This window comes from Vicia villosa, linkage group LG1, assembly GCF_029867415.1.
Source record: "Vicia villosa cultivar HV-30 ecotype Madison, WI linkage group LG1, Vvil1.0, whole genome shotgun sequence".
In the NCBI taxonomy this organism is placed as follows: domain Eukaryota; kingdom Viridiplantae; phylum Streptophyta; class Magnoliopsida; order Fabales; family Fabaceae; genus Vicia; species Vicia villosa.
This window is the reverse complement of record NC_081180.1, coordinates 22,114,675-22,127,718: the sequence shown is the minus strand read 5'-3', so window position 1 is coordinate 22,127,718 and position 13,044 is coordinate 22,114,675. Positions and strand designations below refer to the sequence as shown.

General features: G+C 32.7%; 2 protein-coding genes and 1 non-coding gene across 3 annotated transcripts; all 3 read right to left on the bottom strand.

Annotated features, from left to right (window-relative positions):
* Nucleotides 1–1,320: 1,320 nt before the first annotated feature.
* On the bottom strand, nucleotides 1,321–1,392 carry TRNAH-GUG (transfer RNA histidin (anticodon GUG)). The gene has a single exon. It is a non-coding gene; the product is annotated as a tRNA-His (tRNA).
* A 329-nt stretch (nucleotides 1,393–1,721) lies between these two features.
* LOC131631016 (probable bifunctional TENA-E protein) lies at nucleotides 1,722–2,711 on the bottom strand. Its single transcript, XM_058901785.1, has 3 exons — nucleotides 2,542–2,711; nucleotides 2,246–2,463; nucleotides 1,722–2,151 (listed from the first exon to the last, which is right to left on the bottom strand). Exons 1-3 carry the CDS (start codon nucleotides 2,671–2,673, stop codon nucleotides 1,839–1,841), a joined length of 663 nt encoding a protein of 220 aa, XP_058757768.1. The 5' UTR covers nucleotides 2,674–2,711; the 3' UTR covers nucleotides 1,722–1,838.
* A 2,017-nt stretch (nucleotides 2,712–4,728) lies between these two features.
* Nucleotides 4,729–5,681, bottom strand: LOC131631006 (probable bifunctional TENA-E protein). The gene is made up of 3 exons (XM_058901773.1): nucleotides 5,509–5,681; nucleotides 5,210–5,427; nucleotides 4,729–5,118 (listed from the first exon to the last, which is right to left on the bottom strand). The coding sequence occupies exons 1-3, from the start codon at nucleotides 5,638–5,640 to the stop codon at nucleotides 4,806–4,808; spliced, it is 663 nt and encodes a 220-aa protein (XP_058757756.1). The 5' UTR covers nucleotides 5,641–5,681; the 3' UTR covers nucleotides 4,729–4,805.
* Nucleotides 5,682–13,044: the final 7,363 nt, after the last annotated feature.

The window sequence follows — 13,044 nt, the reverse complement described above, 5'->3', positions numbered from 1 at the left end:
AGCAAGCCTTAACTGTTATAAAAATATTAAGATCTCTGAGTATTCTTTATCTTTGTAAGAATACCATGCACACATATATTTTTAGATGTTGGAGTTAGAGAAGTTGTTTGTTTGTATGGAGGAGAGCTTATTTCTAAATTGTTGTACTTTATTGAATAATGTTTTTTTTCAATGAAAACAAAGCAGGTAGGTGATTATGAAGGCTTATAGTAAGTATCGTGTTACACATATTTATCGGTTGCTTTCTTGAGATATGGAGGTTGATTCAATAGTTCCTATCAATGGATGAAAGTGTATTTATTTGCAAGAAAGCTCTTTTGAAGTAAAATCTCAACAAAAAAACAACTTGAAGGGACATATGATCTTTAATAGTGATTTCTTAAGAAGTTTAGGATATTTGCATGAAAACTTAAGGCATACATTTTGAGTGATGGTTTGGAAGCTTTTAGTTCTTATCCTAAGTAAATCTTATTAATTGAATGGAAAATTTTGATTAAATATTGTTCAAATTAATGGAGCTAATAAACAAATTTACAACGCTAATATATTATTATTGCTCTGTCAATTAATGTAGACACCATCATATATTATATAATTATATATAATAAAACTTCAAGAAATATATATATATATATATATATATATATATATATATATATATATATATATATATTAGAGCCGTGCAAGAAAGCACTTATTCTAATAATTTATTTATACATGACGTTACTGACTTAGAATGATTTTACATACGTAAATCACCAAAGTTGATAGCTCCATTAGCATTTCCTTCAGTGAAACCAGTTTGATTACTCAAACCTTTTATATTCTGTTTCCCAGAGTTGTTATATTTTCCAGATGAACGACGATTATTCCTTCCAGGCTGAGAAGGTGATGGGTTTTGAGGTTCAGTTTCACCATCATCTTCCATGCTATTAAGGACACCAACTAGACCCTTCAGTGCTTCCAGTTTTTGTTGAAAATCAGCCATGGAATGGAACTCACTCTGCTAATAATTTTTATGTATTTATTTTGTATGACTCTATAGATTACTATAAAAATAAGTGTTCTTTTATAGATGGAGAGAAGGAATATAATCATTATTCACTCAAATAAAGTTATTGTTGGTGGAGTATAAAGTTGAAAATTTAAAGCATCTTAATCTTGATATAATTGATTCTGATTACAAACTTTTTGTTTTTGTTATTCGGTTTTGGATTATTTGTGGTTGATGGAAAACATTATAAAATCTTAAAGCTGAAGGAATTTCTTTAAGGAACTTAAATTAAAATTTTAGAAATATTAAAAAAAAAACAAATTTAGTGTGGCTGCTGGGATTCGAGCCCAGGTCTCCACGGCCACAACGTGGAATTCTCACCACTAAACTACAGCCACTTTGGTGATCAGATATATCAGTTTTAATTATAAATAAACTAAAATTAAAATTCTGATTCTATATTATACGTATGATGCAATTACAATTATTCAACATGTTATTGGAAAAATGACTACTATTAAATAAGTAAATATAATTAATTAGTATTTGAGTAAATTAATTTGCTTTACTTCAAACTATTTCTTAATGCTTATTTGATGAGTAATGTTGTACCTATACATTATAAAAGTAAAATCCTTATAGCTCACACAAAGCCTGGAGCTTATTTAATTTCCAAAAAAGTGAGGTATGTTGATATTATAATGTGTAAGCTCAACGGTCAACATCATATTTGTTAAATTTAAATGGTAGTCTATCTGATGAATTTTTATAAGATGTGAACAAGCTTGCATTATTTTACACATAATAACATACATCAAAGGTTTCTTTTAAACAAGAACAAACACTAATTTCCACTACTCATGTTCCAGAATTCAACTTCATGTTCAACAATACACAAAAACACAACTTCAGCCTTCTTCACTTCCTCATCAGAATCCTTCAGCAACCGCCTATCTACCATCTTTTGCAAAGTTTGACAGTACTGACCAAATCCTTCAGTTCCCCATCTTTCACAAATCTCCTTCCATTCTAGAGCTGTTTTTGAGCCTTTTTCAATGCAATATGCAAAACTCTCTAGATACACCACTCCACAAGCCCATAATACAGTAAGTGCCACAGTATACTCCACATCTGAACTCATCAAACTTTCCAACAACCTGTCACATCAAAACAACATAAACAAAATCAAATTACCTTAAACAAAACATTTTCAGTTAGTTAGAATCAAAACAAATGATTAATAAAACCTACCGACAATAATCTTTGTTTGCTTTTTGAGGAACAACCTCAGATAGTCGAATGTCACGTTTATTAGCTTCTCTCTTAAACCATGATATGTCATCATTGAAAGCAGCCAAGCCACCTAATATAACTTCAACATCATCACTGTCATCTGAATCCTTACAAGCTTTTATCAATACACTTGCAACAAATGGGACAAACTCTCTAACAAACAAGTAATCCTGCGCCTGAAAAAACAACATATGAAGGAAGCATAGTTAAAAAGATTCATCAAAGATCTATCTAATGGATGAGTTATGACTTACGAGCCGTGTTTTGAAGGAATGAGATTGAACAGTGCCGTCGCGAATGCTGAGAATGAAGGGGTGTTTGGTGGCTGAGTTGTAGACAGAACTGTGTTTTCTTAACCATTTTTCAGTCATGCCGGTTTCCTGCATCTTCGAGCTTGTTGTTATTGATCGATGTGACAGAGAAAATGAGGCTCATAAAATGAGTTGAATTTTGAGGTAACCGCTACCAACAGTATCGTGGCTTTGTTGATTATTACACGTGGCTTTGTTTTACGTGAAACAGAGTGTCATCCCTTCGCATGCACCGCTACATTTGGCAATTCTGTTTTGGACTCTAACCAATAGGCGGTCGTTGCACTTTACATTCGGTCAAGCTTCAGAATAGACTGGATCGCATGTGGGTCTGAGAATTAGAAAGCCTTGCAGCAATATTAAATTTGAGAGTGTTTAGCTATTTGAAAGGATGTTTATGGTCTTGTCAAATTAGCTAATAGTGTATTAAGCAATTCTTAGCAATATAAATTGAACCATAACGGAGTTCATATTGAGGAAAAAGATGCAAAGGTGGACTCTAATGTCAAACAATGCTTTCGTAAGATTGCAGATGGTCACTTCACAGCGGTTTTGAAAGTGTTGGGGTCATCTAGTGTAGCCTCCTATAATACACATACCATGATACCATGAAGGTTTTGGAGGTTAAACAACCCGTACAAGCACAACATTTATTGAATGCATTGTATGGGGAAGGTTCTGATGTGTCTAGAGATCTCTTATGTGCAATCACTTTAGGTATTAACCTATGGCTAGGAGGAAGATGTCCGGTGAGTTTGACAGAGTTTTTTGCCTCTGCCCCTTGACGTCGTTATTTAAGCATGATGTCGGGATACGATCAATTATTGAGGATTTTATTTGGAGGCGGTTGGTATCCAAGGTTGCAATAAAAAAGGTTAGTAAAGATGTGATATGATATCTCAATGACTTTTAGTTTGGGGTCGGGATATCGGGTGGTGTTTAGGCCATTTTTCATAATGTCAATAAGGTGTAAAGCAAGCGACACGGTGATGGCTCTTTGACCATACTCACGGTAGATTTCTAGATGGTTTCAACCTGGTAAATCGATCACTCATTCTGTGATAGGTGGGATGAGATGCCCATATATTTACTTGCGGACAACAAGGTTATATCTCAGAGATGGACATATTATGTCAACCAGTAAAGTGCAACAAGGTGACCTGTTAGGGCCGCTCTTTTTTGCCCTTGTGTTACACCCACTCATTCATCAAATCAACAAATCAACGACAACTGTAAACTTCTTATTCATGCATGGTATCGTAACGATGGGACCTTCATAGGAGATTCAAAGAATTATTCATAAAATTGATATCTAATTCACAATCAACAACATTTAGTGGGGTCACCAGCCCACACTCCCTTCAACCTAGGTCCGTCCCTGTCTGTTAGGGCCGCTCTTTTTTGCCCTTGTGTTACACCCACTTATTCATCAAATCAACGACAACTGTAAACTTCTTATTCATGCATGGTATCGTAACGATGAGACCTTCATAGGAGATTCAAAGGATTATTCATAAAATTGATATCTAATTCACAATCAAAAAATATATGTGGCTGCCAGTCTTCCTCTTCCTTGCCTAGGTTCCTCTTCATACTATGCTCCAATCAATCTGTTAGATTCAATTTAAAAAAATATGTATTTGCCTGCAATGTTCAACATGTTCAGCCAAATCTCCTTTACAATTTTACAGTTTTTACAGTCTCTCACAGCATGAAGAATAGAGTCAACTTGTCCTGCACAGTCTTCACAATAAGGATCTCGAAGATTCAATTTTCTAAGATATTGATTGGTTTTAATACACCATTGTGGTGCATCATCCATATAAAAATACATGTCCTTTCTGTGACTCTTAGAGTCCAGATTTCCTGCCATGGATCCCTTCTCTCTCCATATACCAAACCAGTTATGTTGTCAAAGGCATTAGAGCATAGATTGTCATGGAATTTGTTTATATGCCCAAAGCAGCAAATAAACTTAACTTCTTTCAAATTCAGAAGTGTTCTTTCCTTCTTAATTAATAAAACAAGGTGCATTCCATTTCCATATTTCTAGTTTACTCTATTATACTAGACATTTCATTATATACAGTACCTTAAGCTACAAAGCTTCACAATCAACAACATTCACACTTACCAACATGAACAAGCTTTCATTATTTTACACATAATAACATACATCAAAGGTTTCTTTTAAACAAGAACAAAAACTAATTTCCACTACTCATATTCCAAAATTCAACTTCATGTTCAACAATACTCAAAAACACAACTTCAGCCTTCTTCACTTCCTCATCAGAAGCCTTCAGCAGCCGCCGATCAACCATCTTCTGCAGAGTTTGACAGTACTGACCAAACCCCTCATTCCCCCATCTTTCACAAGTCTCTTTTAATTCTTTCGGAGTTTTCGAACCTTCTTCAACACAAGATGCAAAACTCTCTTGATACACAACTTCAATAGCCCAAAACGCAGTAAGTGCCACACTATACCCCACATCTGAACTCATCAAACCTCCCAACAACCTATCACAACAATAACATCAACATAATCAAACAACCTTAAAGAAAACAATTATGACTAAAACCAAAACATATAATTAATAAATAAACCTACCGACAATAATCTTTGTTTGCTTTTTGAGGAACAACCTCGGAGAGTCGAATATCCCATTTATTAGCTTCTTTCTTAAACCATGATAACTCATCATTGAGAGAAGCTATACCTCCCAATATAACTTCAACATCATCACTATCATCTGACTCCTTACAAGCTTTTATCAACACACTTGCAACAAACGGAACAAACTCTCTAACAAACAAGTAATCCTGTGCCTGAAAAAACAACATATGAAGGAATAATAATAAAAAAGATTCTTCAGAGATCTAAATTCTAATAGGTGAGTTATTACTCACTAGCCATGTTTTGAAGGAGTGAGATTGAACAGTGCCGTCGCGAATGCTGAGAATAAAAGGGTGTTTGGTGGCTGAGTTGTAGACAAGACGGTGTTTCCTTAACCATGCTTCTGTCTTGCCGATTTCCTGCATCTTCGAGCTTGTTTTGTTGTTATTGATCGATGTGACAGAGGAACTGAGGCTTATATAATGAGTTGAATTTTGAGGTGAAGCCGCTACAAAGAACAGTGTTGTTTCGATGGAGTTCTGGAAATGTATTGACCATTACACGTGGCTTTGGTTTGGGTGAAACAGAGTGTCATCTCTTCGCATGCACCACGACATTTGGCAATTCTGTTTTGGGCTTAAATAAACAGCCAGCAATTTCAATTAACAATATTTTATCGAAAATTATACCCCGTACCCCTACATTTATCCCAATACCCCTACAATTTTAAAAAAATCCCAATTTTGTCCTTATTAAATTTTTAACTTTTCTTTTTTATTTTTTTTTTCAATTTTATTGAACCGGATATCCCAGGGGTGGGTGTTCCGGTTCCGTTTTTTTTTCAATTTTACTGAACCGGATATCCCAGGGGTGGGTGTTCCGGTTCCGTTTTTTTTTCAATTTTACTGAACCGGATATCCCAGGGGTGGGTGTTCCGGTTCAGCATCACAAGCTTACGTTTTAGCTTCAGCATCCACAGCTTCAGACCGACACCGCACAAGCTCAGAAGAACAACAACTCCGACCGCTGCAACCCTGCCGGGGAAGCCATTCATCCACCCATCAGAGACACCACCACCAGCAGCGAAGACGTCGCGGAAGACCTGCGAAATAACACCGAAGCAATTTGCCACTCTGAATCAAACATCATCAACAACCGCAAGTCGAATCACAGGATTCCCGCCGATCATAATCCAGAATTTTCGCACCGGCTATTTCCTTCTTTTTTTGAACTGGTACTTTCTCACAATAGCTTCATTTCCTTGCTCGAATTTGTATGCTCCTTCTCCTATGTTAATTATTTGTGCCATTTATTTATGTTTTGTGCAATATCATGTTTCCTTTTGTGGGTTTGAGAGGAAGGTTTCTGTTGTTTATCAAAGAAAGTAACAGAGGGAGAGTTGTGAGAAGAACAGAAAAAGTTCATTGAGAGCGAAATGGTAACCGAGTGAGGTTAAGGGGGGCCGCTTTTTCCATCTTGATTTTCTGAACCTAGAGAAATTGAAAAAAAAGAACCGGAACACCCAATTCTGGGATGTCCGGTTCAGTAAAATTGAAGAAAAAAAAGAACCGGAACACCCACTCCTGGGATATCCGGTTCAGTAAAATTGAAAAAAAAAAGAATTGGAACACCCACCCCTGGGGTATCCGGTTCAGTAAAATTGAAAAAAAAAATAAAAAAGAAAAGTTAAAAATTTAATAAGGATAAAATTGAGATTTTTTTAAAATTGTAGGGGTATTGGGATAAATGTAGGGGTACGGGGTATAATTTTCTATTTTATCCTGCTACCCTTCTTTCACTCGGCACCCACATATTTTCATAATAACAAAAATACACTTTAGGTTATTTATCTATCAAAAAATTATTTAGTGTAAAAAAAAAATTTAATTTGAAAAACTAGTAAAAAACAAAAAAGCTGATGGTTAATTAAAAATCTTCGTATTGAAATTTTCAAAAAAGGCGATTTATCAAAATTTTAAAAAATTTAATAAAAATTTTTACTTTTTTTTTTAAATTCAGTATTTTATTGCGTATTTACCAGAGTTTTTAAAAAAAAATTGTATTTTGTTACAATTTTACCCTTTTTTTTTTAAAATTTGAAAATTTCTAAGAATTAATTTTGTATTTACCGAATATTTAAAATATTTGGTATATTGTTATCAAATATTTCAAAATATTTTTTAAAAATATTTAATTAAAATAGTATTACACATCAATTAGTTGAAAATTGAAAGATGGTTCTTACTATTAGAAATTAGATTGCTCGTAGCGGTTGTAGTTTTTTTATTTTAAAAATTAAATATAAAATAAAAATATATTTAGCTAAAATATAATCAAATTGATTTTATGTTTATTTTAAAATAACTTCAGACTAAAATAAAAAAAAATAAAAAATTTGAAAATTTATTTAATAATTTTAAAATTTTAAATTTAATTAATAATTTTTAAAATAAATCTCATAAAAAATATATAAATTATATTTAAAATAAAATTATACATAATTTATGCTACAAAAATATATTGCCCCTAACTTAAAGTTTTTGGCTCCGTCTTTGAAATGACAGATATTTTCCTTTCGAGTTGACGTGTTAGCATGGACATGGTTTGTTGGTAAACACATCGTATTATTATTGCTACTATTGCAGCTTTACTTGGATGGGGCGAAGAGTCTTGGCCTTTAGTTCACACGCAGTTAGATAGTGAAGTTTATCAACACCATCAAATGTATTCCAATATGTTCCGAAGTTAGGAGTGTGTTGCTGGTTACTAGCTTAGGTATGCAGCGTCGTGAGAAGTTGATGATGATTCCTGATATGGATTACCCTATTACTTCTAGATATAGTATCATATTGGTCTCGTTGTCCAAGAACCTTAGCATCACATTTGAAATTCTGGCAAGTCAGACTTCATATGTCATATGGCATGTCAAGACATCTGATCCAACAATAAGAACACAACAAGGTATATACCGATATAAACAAAAAAGCTGAAAAGCAATAAACAACACACATAATTGTTGACTCAGTTCAGTGACAAACACACCTACTCTGTGGGCACCAAGCCATGAATGAATTCCACTATCAGCAGTATTAATTCAGAGCTAAACTACCCCGTTTACAACTCTTCACTTAATCCCTACCCAATGACCCTTCTACCTAGATCCTTTCTAGATATGGAATATCCTCATTCCATTTCCTATCACCGCAATGATGTTGTACAGTTCTTCAGTCCCAGGAGTTGTAACAACGACCTAATCACCAACGTTCTGAGCACATAAACAAACATAACTTGGAGTTACTTCAAAGCTTCCTCCAAGAACAATACACCTCTTACCTACATGCTTCAAGGTGGACGCTACAACTTCTCTTGCTTCACAACTTCGAGAAGAACATACGGTGACCTTCCCACAACCCGGGAGGTTCACTTTTCCTAGCCCTAATGGTTACATCTTTGATAAATTCGGCTAGCTGCTTACCTAGGTTACAAAGCTTCTATTTATAACCTATATCCAACTGGATTTGGGCCTTCAATCACAGCTCATCAATTGTTTACTAGAAAGTCTCAACATCTTCCATGCTAGAATCCATGCTAGAAACGCTCCAAAATATTCTCCTTAAAGTTAGGACTTCAATAATTTGTTTCCTAAAATGTCCCCACAACTTTAGCTGCTAGAAACACTCCAGGATATTCTTCACAAAGATAGGAGTAACTGCTAAAAGCACTCCATAATATTCTCCACAATCTTCTCCATGAAAATAGTGCTTCAAATGTTAGATTCCTATATATTCTCCATATTTAGCAACTAATCAAATATCTTGAAATCAGAGATAACAAATATATACTTTTATCCTTAACTTGAGCGCCACATAAGATTGCATAATATTTCCAAAATATTCTGCATTCTGTTAATTATTGAGTCTGGTCCAATTAACAGTTAAGTTCACGCGCGATGTTGAATGTCTTGCATAGGACATCTTCTTCAACATGTTGTTCAGATGTTGAAATGTTTCAACTTAACATGTTCCTTTGTCAAATAGAACTTCCACCTGCTTTCTCTTACAAGTTACAAATCATATCTAACTAATTGCTACTATATTAGTTTTACCAAACATAATGCCAATTCAAATTATATAGAAACAACAATCTCCCTCGTTGGCTTATTTTGGCTAAAACTAATTTATACAACCTTTGTATTACAGAAGCTACACAAATACAATGGTCTTTAATAATCAAGTACAGCAGTAGCAATTTTGAAGTCTTCAGATAGTCACTGTTTATGATCTACAATCTTTGTATGAGACAATCTTCAGTCTTCGTCTATGATGTCTCGACATCATACCAGGACTTCTTTGTGGCAGTCCCACTTTCCAATGTTCTATCTCTTTTAAAGTTCCCACGGATAACAAATAGTTTCTCCCCCTTAAAAGATGCTCCACAGAGATAACATAATAACCACTTCTATCCCTTTTTGGACATAATATGACAAAGGCTTCTTACTAGAAGGAGAACTCACTATAGCATAAAAATCATAACACCACAGACATCAACTTCACATAGAAGGAGAAACAACTGAAGTCATTGTGCATATGAGGAAGAAAATACCAAATACTCCCCCTCAAACTGAGAACTATGACACGATTCAAATAGACACAATATCCTCTTTCAGAGCACAAGAGGAAACAAACCCGACAAAAACAAACACTTGAATTATCCATTCACGGACATAGAGAAACCAGACTTCCACTCGCTTTCTCTAACAAGTTACAAATCCTATCTAACTAATTGCTACTATGTTAGTTTTATCAAACATAATGCCAATTCAAATTATAGAGAAACAACAACATTTTCCTCATTAATGATAGCTTCACGCATAGTTTCAAGTAGACACAAAATTATTGCAGGTGGTTTTGTTGACAACAATCATTGAGTCCGGGTGAAGTTGAAACCCAATTGTCTGTTGCCTTCCATCACACACCAATGGAGATACAACTGTAGTGATGGTGCAAGAACATTGCAATCATCATATGCGGGACATATTAGGCACTGAGAAGAAGAAGTTATAAAATTAACATAATTTGATTTGTATTTATATTGTAGCACTTTTTGCATTATATGAATATATTTTATCGGGTGTGGTTTGTTAAAAATATCAAAAACTTGTAGTTTTTTCTAAAACTCACCAAGATTTTTCAAAAAAATCAGTACGTATTATAGGTAACTGGATTTTTCAAAAAATTTGGTATATAAGCATTGAATTTAAAAAAAAAACAGTATTTCGTCCACAATTTTGTAGATTGCCATGATTATTTACTGATAATTTTGTAAATGTTCGATATTTCATCTAAAATTTAAAAAATATCATGTGTTTCTTCAGTCAAATGAAAATTACAACGAAAAATCTGGTACTACAATGAAAAATTCGTTAATTGCATATACTTTGTAAAAAATGGAAATTTTGACTAAGGGCATAATTGTAAAAGCAACCCAGGTGTGGGGAGTCAGGTCAAAGTGTGGGGTAACAGGATAAAATCTCGAGAAATTTTCTTCCACCTCCCATATATTTTATAGGATTACTTTTCCCACTCTTGGGGTGCGGAGAGCACCCCCTTGTGAAAAATTTAAAACATCTCTCAAATACGTCAATACATTTTCGGATGCACTTAATTCTCAGAAAAATTTGGAACTTTAGTTCCAAAAACTATTATTCTTAAAACCAAAAATAGATGGAGAAAATTTAACATAAATTAGCATCAATTATTGTTATGACATACATTAAAAATGTAACATTACATTGATAATCGCTAACGTAAATCTAACAATCCATTTCATCATTAAGTATGACGTTTTAACATCTTAAGAATATCTTCAGTCGATCTCTCAATTTTCGCATCCACCTCGGTTAGAGCTTTTGTTTTATAACAATGAAATGTACTTCACATAACATTTAAATTTTCATCCGTCTTCAACTAAAATTTGCTTAAGTGTATCTTTCCTTTGTTGCAATTGAGGGTGAACGATAATAGAGCTTCACAACTCTTTGATTGTCTATGTACATATTCTCTAATATGGATTTTAGATCGACAAGACGAGTGATCTTTGTGAACTTAAATTCAAGATGGAGTTTCTCGCCATTGAAGTAGACAAAAGCTATATATACATTTTGCGACATTCTATGTGTGTTTGTGCTAACAAGATGAGAGAAACCCTTATCTATACAAATTTTAGATTAATATGGACCTTAGAAACTCTATCATGTCTTAAAGAATATTTAGGATATATACTTCTGTGTCCATCTTATTTCGTTTAGTAAAATTAAAGAGCATACGGAAATGTAATTTCAAATAAACCCATGTGATTTTGTTTTAAAAAATCCATATCAATTCTTTAACTTTTAAAATTCTTTTTCTTTGCCAAAATATTATGGCCTTATGTTGGCTCATGCTTATGTAGTAAACTATTATATTAAAGAAAATCATAGTATGATTTTGGCTCGTTCTATTTTAGAATTGGATCCTATATAATAATTATTTTTCTATTTAAAAAAGGAAAACTATTTCATAGAGTATTTGATTAAAAAAAATTGATATTTTTTTAAATTGAAAAATGGTAAATTAATAAATTTTTATTAGATAAAAATGAAAAATTAAATTATGTCAGTACACTACCTTCAACTTTTTTTTCTTTAAAAAGAATTATGAGATACTATCTTGCTTTCAAACAAATTTTAGATATTTCCTATACGAGATGGTGGTGGTAACCATCAAATAACTGCTTCATTAGTGAAGCTCTTTTGTACACCATTAAATTTATTTAAAAATAATTAAAGCTTTAGATGAGTTTAAAACAAAAAGAAGAACATGTGTATATTTTTTCCATACAATTCTTATTCTACCCTCTTTCTCTCCCACTCATCTCTATCATGTATACCTTAACTTAAACGACCTTCTGTCTAATAGACTAATTTTTATGATATTGATAATTGACAAATACAATAATCAATCTCCAACTATGACAAATAAAATTGTAATTCAAACATATAACTAAAATTTTATTTTGACATCAAAACCTTTAATTCTATCCATTACTTTCTTTTACTTTATTTTGTTATCATTCACTTTCTTTGAAAAAAAAAACAATTTCATTTAAAGTTTTGTTGTTTTATCTCATATTGAAAGTAGACTTCAAAAGGTTACTTAAATTTGGTCGGTAGTCTTGTGATGGTGGGTATGCAGGTTTGAAAATAGAGAAAGGAAGAAGGTAGAAGAGGTTAAAAGAAAAACAAGTGTGTGCGATATTATATATAATAGTATTGGTAAATTAGATTAATCCGATGACTCTTATTTATTCTTCAAATGATTCATTGAAGATGATTACTTTATTAAAAAAAAATTATTGTTTGGTTCAATTGAGAGGAGGGGAAAGATAGATTTTTATCAAAGGGAAGAGAAGTGAAGGGAAAGGAGGAGAGAGAGATTTTAATTACATATATGTTTGGTTCAAAATATGAAGGGGGAGGGGAGAGGAGAAATTTTATTTAAAAATATGTTTGGTTCACAAGGAGATGAGAGGTATTTTGAAACTAATTTACATTTTTAACCTTGTAATTTTATCATAGGATTAACGATATTTACCATTTGTAATTTAAATACAAATTTATTGACGAAATATAAATATTCAATTCGATAACATAAAAAAAAATTATAAAACGTAACAGTTACAATATATAGTTTAAAAAATTATCGAATACAATAAAATCTAACAAAACTATTTGAAACAAAAATATTACAATAATTAAAAAGTAACATAAAAATATAAAAAATAAATTAAAA

Bases quoted from the DNA above. Each gene is read 5' to 3' on its own strand.
- LOC131631006 (XM_058901773.1), bottom strand. From the start codon at position 5,640: ATGCAGGAAATCGGCAAGACAGAAGCATGGTTAAGGAAACACCGTCTT. The intron at 5,428-5,508 runs GTGAGTAATAAC...TTGTTTTTTCAG, and splicing joins ACTCCTTCAAAACATGGCTA to GCACAGGATTACTTGTTTGT. The intron at 5,119-5,209 runs GTAGGTTTATTT...TTGTTGTGATAG, and splicing joins GCAAACAAAGATTATTGTCG to GTTGTTGGGAGGTTTGATGA.
- LOC131631016 (XM_058901785.1), bottom strand. From the start codon at position 2,673: ATGCAGGAAACCGGCATGACTGAAAAATGGTTAAGAAAACACAGTTCT. The intron at 2,464-2,541 runs GTAAGTCATAAC...TTGTTTTTTCAG, and splicing joins ATTCCTTCAAAACACGGCTC to GCGCAGGATTACTTGTTTGT. The intron at 2,152-2,245 runs GTAGGTTTTATT...TTGATGTGACAG, and splicing joins GCAAACAAAGATTATTGTCG to GTTGTTGGAAAGTTTGATGA.